The following is a 13028-nucleotide window of genomic DNA, read 5'->3' as shown; positions in this document are numbered from 1 at the left end:
TTTCTGAATTCCGAAAACAGTTGGTAAAGGTTTGGTTGTCAATATCGTCCCACGCTTTTCTAAGCATGAACATAGCAGCAAGAATTGAGAACTTCGGGATAGAGACTTTTCATCCAATGCTTTTTCAACTTGCGGACTGCTAACGATCGATACTTCGCTTTCAGTGCACGAATGATTCCTTGCTCCATAAGTTGAGTATGCGACGTTGTATTCGGAGGAAGGAAAACTAATTCAGACAGAGACAGAAAATTTTCGATCAAGCTCCCGTACCCATTTTTCGAACAGCTCTCCAGACATCCGGCTCTTTTTTTGCGAACGGTATCGACAGGGTAGTGTTTTGACACCTTTAAAGCAGCGAGGTTTGGCAGACTTTCCGATTACAAACATTGGTAAGCGCTCTTCTAAGGCATTGCCAGCAGTTAACCCAGTAAGTCTGACTTTACTATGCTTTCCTCCAGAGCACTTTTCAACTTTCATGTGCAGAGATTTATTTGGAAGGCATTGGAAGAATGGCCCGAATTCGTCGGCATTGAAAATATTTTCCAAAGACAAAAATGGTTGGTAAGGTTGTCTCTTGTTTTTCTGGTTTTGATCTCTTAGAGATTGACCCTTTGTTAAACTATTTAAAGATTTTTTCCTTATTTTTTTTCACGTCGACAATGTGCTTGAAGGAATATTGGAATTTTTTGCAACATCCTTTGGAGCAGTTTCTTTTTCAAGCTCTTTGAGGGCACTGTATTTTATTTTACAGGACTTGTTATCGGCTCTACTTCTTTTTGACCCTGCCACAGACGCCATTGTCAGATTGCTATGAAATTCTGTTTTTGAAAATTGGTTGAGAAAGCGTTGTCGTTCGAAACACAAACAAAACATTCGAATCATACATTCGAGCTATATAAGGCCCACAACACACGTACACATTAAAATATGAAAATGATAAAGAGTTAAATGATCAGGAAAACCTATCAATTTTTCTCAAAATGCCACAAAATTCGAGTTATGGAGTCAAAAACCTTCAAGGGACATAATAATCTGTTCGACTTAAGGGAACATTCGAGTTATGGAGGTTCGAGTAGTAGAGGTTTTTTTATAAGAGTTTATTACGAAATTTTCACGGTGCAAACGAATTCGTTCGAGTTAAGGAGACGTTCGAGTAATAGAGGTTTGAGTTATGGAGACTCTACTGTATCTTACGTCGCTACGTTAAAAGATCTTGGCATACCAATCTGGTAAGTTGATCTATTTATGAATAATAAAACAAGCTTGCCCTATCCGCAATATTGATATAACAATTTTCATACATTTCTTTACTTAGGAGAAATAATAGTAAACAATAACACTCGCCATATTCAATTTTCTATAGAAGATCTAACTGTGGATCAAAAAATTATCTTTCACTATGTTAAATCAATCTTATTGACAATGAATCCAAGACAAAATGTAAGACTTTTTCATCTTGCAAATAAAATGTACCTTACCAACACTTTCTTAGCAATGTTATTTTTCATACACAGTCCAATTTACGTCCTAATTCTTTATGTGATTGTACCTTCTTTTTTGTTAAACATATCCACACTTTGTGGTCTGGGTGGTTTACTCTCTCTGAGGGACGACAATCAGCTTTCATAACACAAAGTCCAGAATCAAGAAATAAAATAGACAGTTTTCCTAGCCATCCATTAGCAAAAATATTGTAGGCTTTGGTAGTTTTATAATCACTGAGATCTTCACTACCCAAATCACTTTGGTGAAACATTATAAAATTAAAAATATTTCCGTAAGCCATGGGTGGCCAATACATGATACCGTCGTCCTCATTTAACCAACCTTCTTTAACTTTATAGGGATCAGGTACATCTATGTCGTCAGCAATGAGCTTAGACAAGTATTCCTCTTGTAAAAGTTCGTCAACTTTCTCTGCTGTACAGATAGATTTCACATCATTTTCAGCAGCAGAAAACACTCTAGCAACTAATTCTGCTTTCCTTCCAGATACCTTCAGGCCTCTCAGCCTTAAATACTTCTTCAATTCGTCGACTTTCATTTTATTTATAAGATCAAAACCCATATTTAATACTTGGTTGTCTTCTCTCTTCAACTATTTCACTGTGAATGGTTATTCATTATTATGATCCCGTCCATGGTAAACTAGAGCCCAATCCTTTTTCCGCACTAAAAAGATTACGTCATTGCGATTACGGAGAGCTATCTGGAACGGTGTATTATCATGTATCAATACGAAAAATTCCAAATACATGACACTCGTCACTTTGAAATGCCTCGTTTACCAACTCCACGGCTAGAATATGAGAACCTGAGATGAGTGTGGCGACCCTAAATTACAATTATCCTGTATCAATACAAAAAATTGCAAATATATGATACTCATCCCTTTTAAATGCCTCTTTTATCAATTTTATGGCTAAAATATATAGTACCTGAGACGTGGTTGTCGTCCCAAAATGACAATTATCTTGTATCAATACAAAAAATCGCAACTATATAACACTCGTCACTTTGGAATGCCTCGTTTAATAATTCCACGGCTAAGATATATAGAACCTGAGACGAGGTTCTCGTCCCTAAATGACAATTATCTTGTATCAATGCGAAAAATCGGAATTATATGAGACTCGACACATTGAAATGCCTCGTTTATCAATTTTACGGTTAAAACATATAGAACCTGAGACGAGGTTCTCGACCCTAAATGACAATTATCTTGTATCAATACGAAAAAACGCAAATATATGACACTTGTCACTTTGAACTGCTTCGTTTATCAATTTTGCGGCTAAAATATATAGAAACTGAGACGAGTTTGTCGACCCTAAATGACAATTATCTTGTATCATTACGAAAAAACGCAAATATATGACACTTGTCACTTTGGAATGCCTCGTTTATCAATTTTATGGCTAAAATATATAGAACCTGAGACGAGGTTGTCGACCCTAAATGACAATTATCTTGTATCAATACGAAAATTAACAAATATATAACACTCGTCTCTTTTGAATGCCTCGTTTATCAATTTTACGACTAAAATATATAGAACCTGAGACGTTGTTGACCCTAAAATACAATTATCCTGTATCAATACGAAAAATCGCAAATACCTTACACTCGTCACTTTGAAATACCTTGTTCATCAATTTTACGGCTAAGATATATAGAACCTGAGACAAGGTTGTCGTCCCTAAATGACAATTATCCTGTATCAATTCGAAAAATCACAAATATATGATGCTGGTGTCTTTGAAATGCCTCCTTTATTAATTTAGCAACTATATTATATAGAACTTAAGAGAAGGTTGTCGTCGCAAAAGTACAATTATCCTGTGTCATTACGAAAATCGCAAATATATGAGACTCTCGTCTCTTTTAAATGCTTCGTATATAAATTATGCGGCTAAAATATAAAAACCTGAAACGACGTTGTTCACCCTAAAGTAGAATTATCCTCTATCAATACGAAAAATCGAAAATATGTAACCCTCATCTCCTTAGAATGCCTCGTTTATCAATTCCACGGCTAAGATATAAGAACCTGAGACGAAGTTGTTGACCCTAAATTACAATTATATTGTATCAATACGAAAACCGCGAATACATGACACTCGTCAATTTTAAATGCTTCGTTTATCAATTTTACGGCTAAAGTATATATAACATGAGGCGAGGTTGTCGACCCTAAATGACAATTATCTTGTATCAATACGAAAATGGCAATTATATGAGACACTCGTCTTTTTTAAATGCTTCGTTGATCTATTTTACGGCCGAAATATATTGAACTTGCGCCAAGGTTTTCTTGCCTAGATGACAATTATGCTGTATCAAGACGAAAATTCGGAAATATATAACACTCGTCATTTTGAAATGCCCCGTGTTTCAATTTTACGACTAAAATATATAGAACCTGAGACAAGGTTGTCTTGCCTGAATGACAATTATGCTGTATCAATACGAAAAATCCGAAATATATAACAGTAGTCTCTTTAATCCTATTTGGTATGGGCTTTTTTCACCCTTGTAAGTATGGGGGGGGGACATAAAGTCCCCGCGACCTGTAACTTTTGTTCAGTTTAGTTTTAAGTGACGAAACTTGGCACAAAGAAGCATCAATATGTTGTGACTTAATTAGTGTCAAAGTATTTAGATTGACATGTCATGACAGGAAGTGATGACGTCATAATGAGACAATGGTTGAAGAAAATGTCTTTCTTGGAAATTCTCGTTTTTTTTTTTCTTTTTTAAAATTATTTACAGTACTAATCATTAAAAAAGTAATATAAGAATGTAAGATATTATTAGGAGCATTATCAGGTGGTATAAAGACAAAGGATTTCTCTAAGGAGAAAATGAGAATCGATCAGATATCAAATCTTCAAGAATTATTTTTTAAAAGTTTATATTTGAGAACCATAGTGCTAGTAGCTGTCATGGAATAAAACTTGGTATATATATTGGCACTTACGTCAGTAGCTACTCAATCAAGACAATTTGGATTGACATGGGACACAATGACCTATGACGTTTCCATATGACAATAGAAATAGAGAAATAGGAAATTACAGCCATTCCGGTCTGCGAATTACACAGTATGCATGTCAATATTAGATGATGACTTTCTGTCACTATCACATACGTAATCCCATATTCATACAACTGGTTAGTTTAGAAAGCAGTTATTTTTAGCACTACAATAAAAATGTTGATATGACCACCTGCCAAAAAGGACAAAGTGACATTGACAGGACAATTTTTGGAAATCTTTATTTTAATTTTCCGTAAGTCCAATAAGAGATAGGAAAAGTCACAAGATTTCAGGTAATTTCATCCAATATTTAAAAAGTTATTATGAAAATGCCGCGGGCACTTTATGAAGATTTCCGATAAAAAAGAATCGTTCGGATCTGTAGCGTATTCACTAGAAGTCATATTTTAAAATGCAACAAATAAATCAATAAAATTTTAGGGTCTATTAAGTGCCAGAAGTATTAATTAAACAAACCCATTAACTTTTTAATTGAGAAATAAACTGTACCAAACATCTTAAGTTATTTTAAGTTAGAATATCCTTAGGTATATCAAAAAATTAAAAATTAGGGGGTTTGAAAGAGTGGTTACAATTTTCATTTGAAATCTGTACTTTGTACAGGCAAGACTTTTTGCTTTGTGTGTAAAAAATAACAAAAAAGAAAACCGTAGGAAGATAACCTTTTGCTTAGTCGCATGCCGTCTTTTTAAAACTTTTTATCTTTTTCCTTGTAGATCTATTTCAGGTGTTACATGGAAGTTATAAAAAGACAAACAAAGCTTTTTTTAAGAACTTTTCTAAATTTAATTTACTAGGCATTTCGTGACACCACGGCAACAACAAACACATATCAATCCCCTGGAAAACAGCAATGTTGGTTATTTGACGTCATTATTTTTCTGTAAGGACTAGATAAAAGATAATAAGCCACAAGGAGAACTTGTTTACTGTTTCTTTGCTTTTTGTTCAAATTTCAAATTTTTTCTTGAGAATTTTAAGTATCATTTTTGGAACAGAATCAATATAAAGAGATTAAGAATCTCTGGCACGAGATTTACATCAAACCTGTCCTCTGAATGTTAATCGGAAATTTGAAATACTAAACCAATAACAAAGCTTTTTTAATGTGTTGTATAGTGGACTGTCGAAGAGTGTCAACAAATGTTCTGAACCAACAGAAGAAATCTAACATTGACGCATGTCAAACAAAAGTCAATTGAGACGATACTGGTAACAAAAACAACTACCTGGCAATGTCAGGAATTCTTTAAAATATTGGGCACAAATCTCAGCTCCTCATGGAACGCTGCTGATGAAAAACTATATGGAAGTATGCAAAATGTGGGGAAAAAATGATTTTTAAATTCTGTTTTTTTTTTTGGTTTTCAATTTTTTCTTTTCTTTAAATATTTGATATTTACGAACTTTGAATTTCAAAATAAAAATGTATTAGAAAATGAATTTGTATCAAAATTCTGATTTCTAATTTTCAATTAAATTTAAAATTAAATCGGCGTAATTACAAAATGTAAATTACAAGATTTTCAATGATATAAAAATCAAAAATACAAAAATAGCGAATAACATAGTATCGTCATTTTACTTAAAATTATATGATAACTATAAGCTTTTAATGACACCAATTAACGGAGTGTCTTAAAGCTTCTACGATGGAGAGTAGAAAACACGAGCTATGGCAACAAAACAGATTATCAATACACTGTTTTATTAAATATTTATAGCGTGTGTCATTTGTGGTAAGTTGATTGGGTATTGTGAAAAAAAAGTTAGAATATTTCTGTTAAATAATTTTAAAAATAATTCCAAGACAGATTTTACGTAAAGGGTAATATCTTACGACTTATATACTGAACAATCTTACTCAACATTAATAAAAAAACGATACTTAAAAAACTTTTAAAGTTTCTGTAATAAAATGGATTTATCAAAAGTTCAGCTTGCTGCAATGTTGGAATGCAAGATTTGTTTGGACACCTATCATCAGCCCAAACAACTGAACTGCGGACATACTTATTGTTAAGCTTGTCTAGATGATATTTTAGTGTTTATGGAAGATGGAAGTGCTGAACTGCCTTGTCCAGTAAGATGTACTAAAAAGACAATAATTACACAGGAAGAAACAACTTCCTCATTAATGACCGTGTTTGCATTAACTGTCATTTTGGACAAAGTGTAAGTTAATTGTATGCACATAATACTGAAAGACGCTCATTTTGTACTTTTCTCAGTAATTGTAGGAATGTTTATTTTAGACATAAGCGCATGGAAATAACACAGACTTAATTTAAGAAAAAGTTTTTAGTTCCTAACATTTCAGTTCGTTTGGATGTGAACAAAAAAATAAATTTACAAATCTGAAAGTTCTTCAGGAAGAATAACAAACATAGAAAAATGATATTTTAAAGCAGACAAATTTATATCAAATGTTTATAATTTATCGTAAGTAACAAGTGTTCAAAATATAAAAACAAAGTAAGAACAATAGCAGCTCATGGTCGTTATAAAAATTGTATAGCATATGTCAAGAAAATCACTATAATGGAATATGAGGATATATAATTTGATAATATAGAATTATTACTACCTTATCCATAGGTCAACTGGTAAAAATGTTAAATGTTTATGTCAGCAAAGTAAAGAATGTAAGCAGATAAGCAGCTATTCCTGTACAACATGCAGTGTAAAGATCTGTGAAAAATGTCAAAACCTTCATTGTTGTTCCAACAAATCATATATCAATGTCATTTTCAATCAAAATTGCAAGAACTCCAACCATTTTGTAAGCAACACAACTCGCTTGCAAAATTTGTCTGTATTGATTGTGAAAATTTGTTAACATGTGTTTATTGCAAACACCGACAACATAAGAATCACAGAATCAAAGCGATAGATGAATTTGGTGTGGAAGCCAAAAAGTGGTTTCAGTCGTTTATTACATCATTCGATGAAACAAAAGTGGTGTTGGAGAAGTTAACAAGAAAATACAGTGACGCTCTAACAAATTTAGAGAAAGAAAGGGAAGTATTTGTTCAAAAATTAAAAGAAAGAAAGTTAAAACGATTAGAAGAGTATCTCAAAATGTTAAATAAAGAAGAAGAAGATCTATTGCGGATATTCGATGAGAAATCTAAAGAATTTAAAGCAAAATTGACTTGTGATGGTTTTGTCGACAATAAGAAAGTACAAGAATTTACAGATTACGTTCAAACTTTTAATTTAAAATCTCATTTTGAGTTAGTTACTGAAAAGTTGGAAATTGAACGACAACTTCGCAGGCTATCCTCGTTTCCAAGAACTATCCCAACATTCAGTTCACATCTTCATCAAATGAACAAAGCAGATATTTTGTCAAATCCATTGGGCGAGATGAAAATTTCAATTGATGAAATCACCACTGCTGGTGTAGATCCCAATAAATGTTCTGTTTATAGAAACTTGATTGATGAAGATGAAACCCAACCAAACTATGCCCAATTAACAACTGATCTAATGAACTTGGTTGAAACTCTGAAAAGTGAGTTTTTCATTTTATTCATTAAAGTTTTAATATAAATTGTGTGAATTTTAAAACATTTATTGTATTTTATAGAGTACGAGAAACCAAATGTAAATCCTCGTTCTGGAAAACAACAGCAGAAGTAGGTATATTTTAAATCCTCATAGTGTCACTTGTCATTGTCATCTTCACTACTCATCACCATATTGATCAGAATCAAAATTTGTGGTCATTGAACTGTTTTAAATGATTGATATATCATTACAGCTGCTTCAATATTTATCACATACAATTAAAATGTTTGTACAACCTGTTTGTTAAATGTTTATACAGATTGATAAAGATTAAAAAATAGCAGCACTATAATTGAACGGTGTTTTTATTTAGTGATGTAAAGCCAAAAGGTTTCCAGCTTGCTAAGAAGAGTTACTCTTTTGAAGGTATAAAGCTTTTTATGTGGTGGAGCTAGGCCATAACATTATTTTTCTTCATCTAGATTACATGTGGTATTGCTAATTTTGAACGTTGCAGCAAAGCACAATGAAATAACCAGCCTGTTAAGTTTCAGGGTTAAATCATAGAGCCTTTGTTTCTCTCAACTTTCTGCTAAGAACGCAGTTAAACTTCCGTTTGGCCGTAATAACGTCACTACTTTATACTTGCACAAGTATTATTCTAATACTATCAATTCTTAACACTCATCAACTTTGAATGTTTTTCTTGTTGTTGTGTACTGTACATAGTACTGTTCAGTTCTGTACGCCAGGCTTTGGAAAAAACTTTCCAACCAAAGTTTAAATTATCCCACCAAAGTTTAAATTATTTTAAGATAAAATCAATATGTTAAAAGAGATTGTAGGCAAAAAAGACTGGGGTTTGTTCTCTTGTGTTACGCAGAAAATAGACTTAATTTATTCGTCCCTATATGTAGTTTTTGATGATTAACAGTACTGTCAATCCCATTTCTAACCACTTGTAGTTTACTGTAGTACTATTACTCCAATTTTTATCACTCGTAACAAAATAAATAAATCCCTAGATAACTCCTACTAATGATAATTTCTCACTGAACAATCCATCCCTTCCCTCCCGTACAATTAATTCTTGCTAATTTCGACTAAATAATAATTTTGTAAGAACACGAGCCTTTCCTTTCTGGCAAATTCGAATAACAAAACAAAAGAACAACTTTAGGTTCAAATCGTTGTTTCTAAAACTAAGGACAACCTCATTTTCGTCGTAAAGTAAGAACAATACAGAATGTAAATTCTCTTGAACCCCAATAACTTTCACCCAGAACATTTTTTTCTTTAACAATTGTCCCCTACATAACCTCTATCTACGTCACAAGTAGAAACTTAAGATCTAATATTTTGACAAATTATGATTTCCTGTACTTCTTTTAAAAGAAAGTAGCTTGAACAAGCATGTGGATGTTCTTTTTATTTACAATAAGATATATCATTTTTAACGTGATGGAAACTTTTGAAGTTTTTTAGATATCATAAAAAAAGTTTTATTTATGTGATTTTTTTTCCTGTTTTCCTTTTTTAGTTTAAAATTTGTAACTCGCACGAGATATGATAAACTCGCACTTTAGAATTTGTAACTCGCACTAGATATGATAAACTCGCAGTTTAAAATTTGTAACTCGCACGAGATATGATAAACTCACAGTTTAAAATTTGTAACTCGCGCTAGATATGATAAACTCGTAGTTTAAAATTTGTAACTCGCACGAGATATGATAAACTCGCACTTTAGAATTTATAACTCGCACGGGATATGATAAACTCGTAGTTTAAAATTTGTAACCCGCACGAGATATGATAAACTCGCAGTTTAAAATTTGTAACTCGCACGAGATATGATAAACTCGCACTTTAGAATTTATAACTCGCACGAGATATGGTGAACTCGCACTTTAGAATTTATAACTCGCACGAGATATGATAAAGTCGTACTTTAAAATTTGCAACTCACACGAGATATGATAAACTCGCACTTTAGAATTTATAACTCGCACGAGATATGATAAACTCGTACTTTAAAATTTGAAACTGGCACGAGATATGATAAACTCGCACGTTAGAATTTATAACTCGCACGAGATATGATAAATTCGTACTTCAAAATTTGTAACTCGCACGAGATATGATAAACTCGTAGTTTAAAATTTATAACTCGCGCTAGATATGATAAGCTCACAGTTTAAAATTTGCAACTCGCACCGTAAATTGGCGCCTAAACAAAATCGAGGAAAGTAAAGAAAACTAAAGCATGCAAAAAAATGTAAGCACTGAATGAATATGTCACGTGATCCCAGTCAACCGCGTAGACTCGCTGCAACTTCGTCTCCAGGGAATTTATACTAATAATGTAACAGATTATCAAACACGCACTTTAAATTTTTACACGTAGTAACTTGCAACTCGCAATGTTCTTAAATTTTTAATTTTTAGACAATTATGTAAATGTTCCTAAAACTTCCTTTTTGTAGTTAAGTTCTCTAGTGTGCCGTCTGTAGACTTCGGCCCTATTTCAGTTATTGAAAATTTATTTCACCGGTCAGAAATGTGTTGTCATTTTTGTTCCTAATTACTACGACATAACTTGTGTTTAGAACTTGAAAAAATCATTGAAAATGGCGATATCAAGACATTTCAAACAATTCTTATTGATCATCCAGATATCGTTAAAATGAGAAGTGGTTATTATGAAACAACACTGTTGATTATAGCAGCACGTTACAATAAACCATCTATAGTGAAATATTTGATCGATGCTGGTAGCGATGTGTATGCTGTGAATAAAGATAAATGGAATGCATATCACTACAGTGCAAGTTGTGGTCATCGTGATGTTTTGAAACTTTTAATTAATCATGACGTAACAAACATTAACAACGTAAACAATAACAATGACACACCATTACAACTTGCATCTTTTTTCGGTCATACTGATTGTGTGAAGTTGTTGTTGTCTATACCACACATCGATGTCAATATACGAAACACTGACAATAACACACCATTACATCTTGCATCTGCTTATGGTCATATTGATTGTGTGAAGTTGTTGTTGTCTATACCACACATCGATGTCAATGTACGAAACAGATGGAACGAAACTGCCTATGATGTTCCTTGTAATAACACTATCAAACGTTTATTACAAGAACATCAAAGAAATTAAGAACATTTTCAGACAATTATATTTTTTAATTTACGTAAGCAAATTATTAAAAGCATATATCGTCTTTTTTATTAGAACTATAGATTATAGTAGAATAGGTTTCTTATTTATTTCATAAATTTACGTTCACAAATTTCAAAACATGACTTCCTAAGAAGATAATGGTATAACATATCAAATACAAAAAATTTAGCTGGGATGTGTCATCTTTACTAACAGTGAGTAAGACACCTCACTAGTTTGACAAACAGGACGATTTGCTGTTTGTTTCAGAATTAAGCCGAGAAAAACGTTTCAAACAGAATTTGTTTTAAGAAACACCACTGGCTCTTTCTGGACTTATCATCAAAGTCTTTTTCTTTAATCAAGAGCGTAAAAACCCCCAAACAAGTTTTCTTCACATGTATACATCGCAAATATATCACACTAGTCACTTTGCATTACCTCGTTTATCAATTCCACGGATAAAATATATAAGACCGGGGACGAGGTTGTCGTCCCTAAATGACAATTATCTTGTATCAACACGAAGAATCGCAAATATATGAGACACTTGTCTCTTTTAAATGCCTCGTTTATCAATTTTACGGCTAAAATATATTAAACCTGAGACGTCGTTGACCCTAAAGTACAACTGTCCTTTATCAATACGAAAAATCGCAATCGATATGTGAGACACCCGTCAATTTTAAATGCCTCATCTATTAATTTTACGGCTAAAATATATAGAACCTGAGACGAGGTTGTCGTCCCTAAATGACAATTATCTTGTATCAATACGAGAAATCGCAAATATATAACACTCGTCTCTAAATGCCTCGTTTATCAATTCCACGCCTAAGATATAAGAACCTGAGACGTTGTTGACCCTAAAGTACAACAAGAAGCCCTGCTGCTTTAAGATTTCCGCCATTAGCCCGAGAAATTTAAAATAGACCTTGAAAACGGAGAATTATGGGATAAACAAATCACGATTCTCAACTATTTTTTAAACTAACCTGCAATGTTAAAATACAACTCAATTAATAAAAAATAAAAATTTTGCATAGCTATATGAAGTATTGTAAAATAACAGTTAAAACTTTAAATGGATATTTTTAAAAGTGATTAGAAAAATTTTGGAAATTCCAGAATACAAAAATCTTGCTATGTAAAAACTTGACGATTCGAATATAATAACTTCTGAACGAGCTCAATTTGAATGATGAAGTAGTTCATTGTTAATTAATTCAGCAATAAATACATACATATTAGCATTTCAGTATTTAAGGCCTTCAAAATTTACCCTCTTGTTAAAAATTTTTTTGAAAACGCTGGTGGTGCATGGTTTGATAACAGCTGATCTGAAAAAGAAAGTACGTTTTAAAAATAAGAAACAAGAATACAATTTAACCATAAACTACATTAAAACCAGGTTGTTTAAATATTGTCTCTTTTTTAACCTCTCTTTGCCTCTTTGATTTAAAAAGGGAATTTAATACAAAGATACAAATCCATGCAATGTGATGCACAAGTATATTTCGTGAGATTTTTAAAAATCAAGTCATTTCTAAGAAATCTTAGAAAAATATTTTGTGATACTTTGGGTTGATCTCAAGAAAGATTTTCAAGCAAATTAAGCACAAGGAGAACTGATAATTAACCAGTAACAGAATATTTAACCGTTTTTAATGGCGCCATAGCTTGGTGGTTATAACTCTGGCACTTTGTGCGGGAGAACAGGGTTCGATTCCCCTTGTATAATTAGCCGCTTATACAGCTACTTATACGATA

The 13028-nt window shown here is 32.4% G+C and overlaps 1 protein-coding gene across 1 annotated transcript; it reads left to right on the top strand.

Annotated features, from left to right (window-relative positions):
* Nucleotides 1-6259: 6259 nt before the first annotated feature.
* Nucleotides 6260-11350, top strand: LOC130648337 (putative ankyrin repeat protein RBE_0319). Its single transcript, XM_057454369.1, has 5 exons — nt 6260-6736; nt 7160-8078; nt 8154-8202; nt 8448-8500; nt 10684-11350. Exons 2-5 carry the CDS (start codon nt 7262-7264, stop codon nt 11253-11255), a joined length of 1491 nt encoding a protein of 496 aa, XP_057310352.1. The 5' UTR covers nt 6260-6736; nt 7160-7261; the 3' UTR covers nt 11256-11350.
* Nucleotides 11351-13028: the final 1678 nt, after the last annotated feature.

Source organism: Hydractinia symbiolongicarpus, chromosome 1 (assembly GCF_029227915.1).
Source record: "Hydractinia symbiolongicarpus strain clone_291-10 chromosome 1, HSymV2.1, whole genome shotgun sequence".
NCBI lineage: Eukaryota > Metazoa > Cnidaria > Hydrozoa > Anthoathecata > Hydractiniidae > Hydractinia > Hydractinia symbiolongicarpus.
The sequence above is the reverse complement of the archived record's forward strand: the minus strand, read 5'-3'. Positions and strand labels throughout refer to the sequence as shown.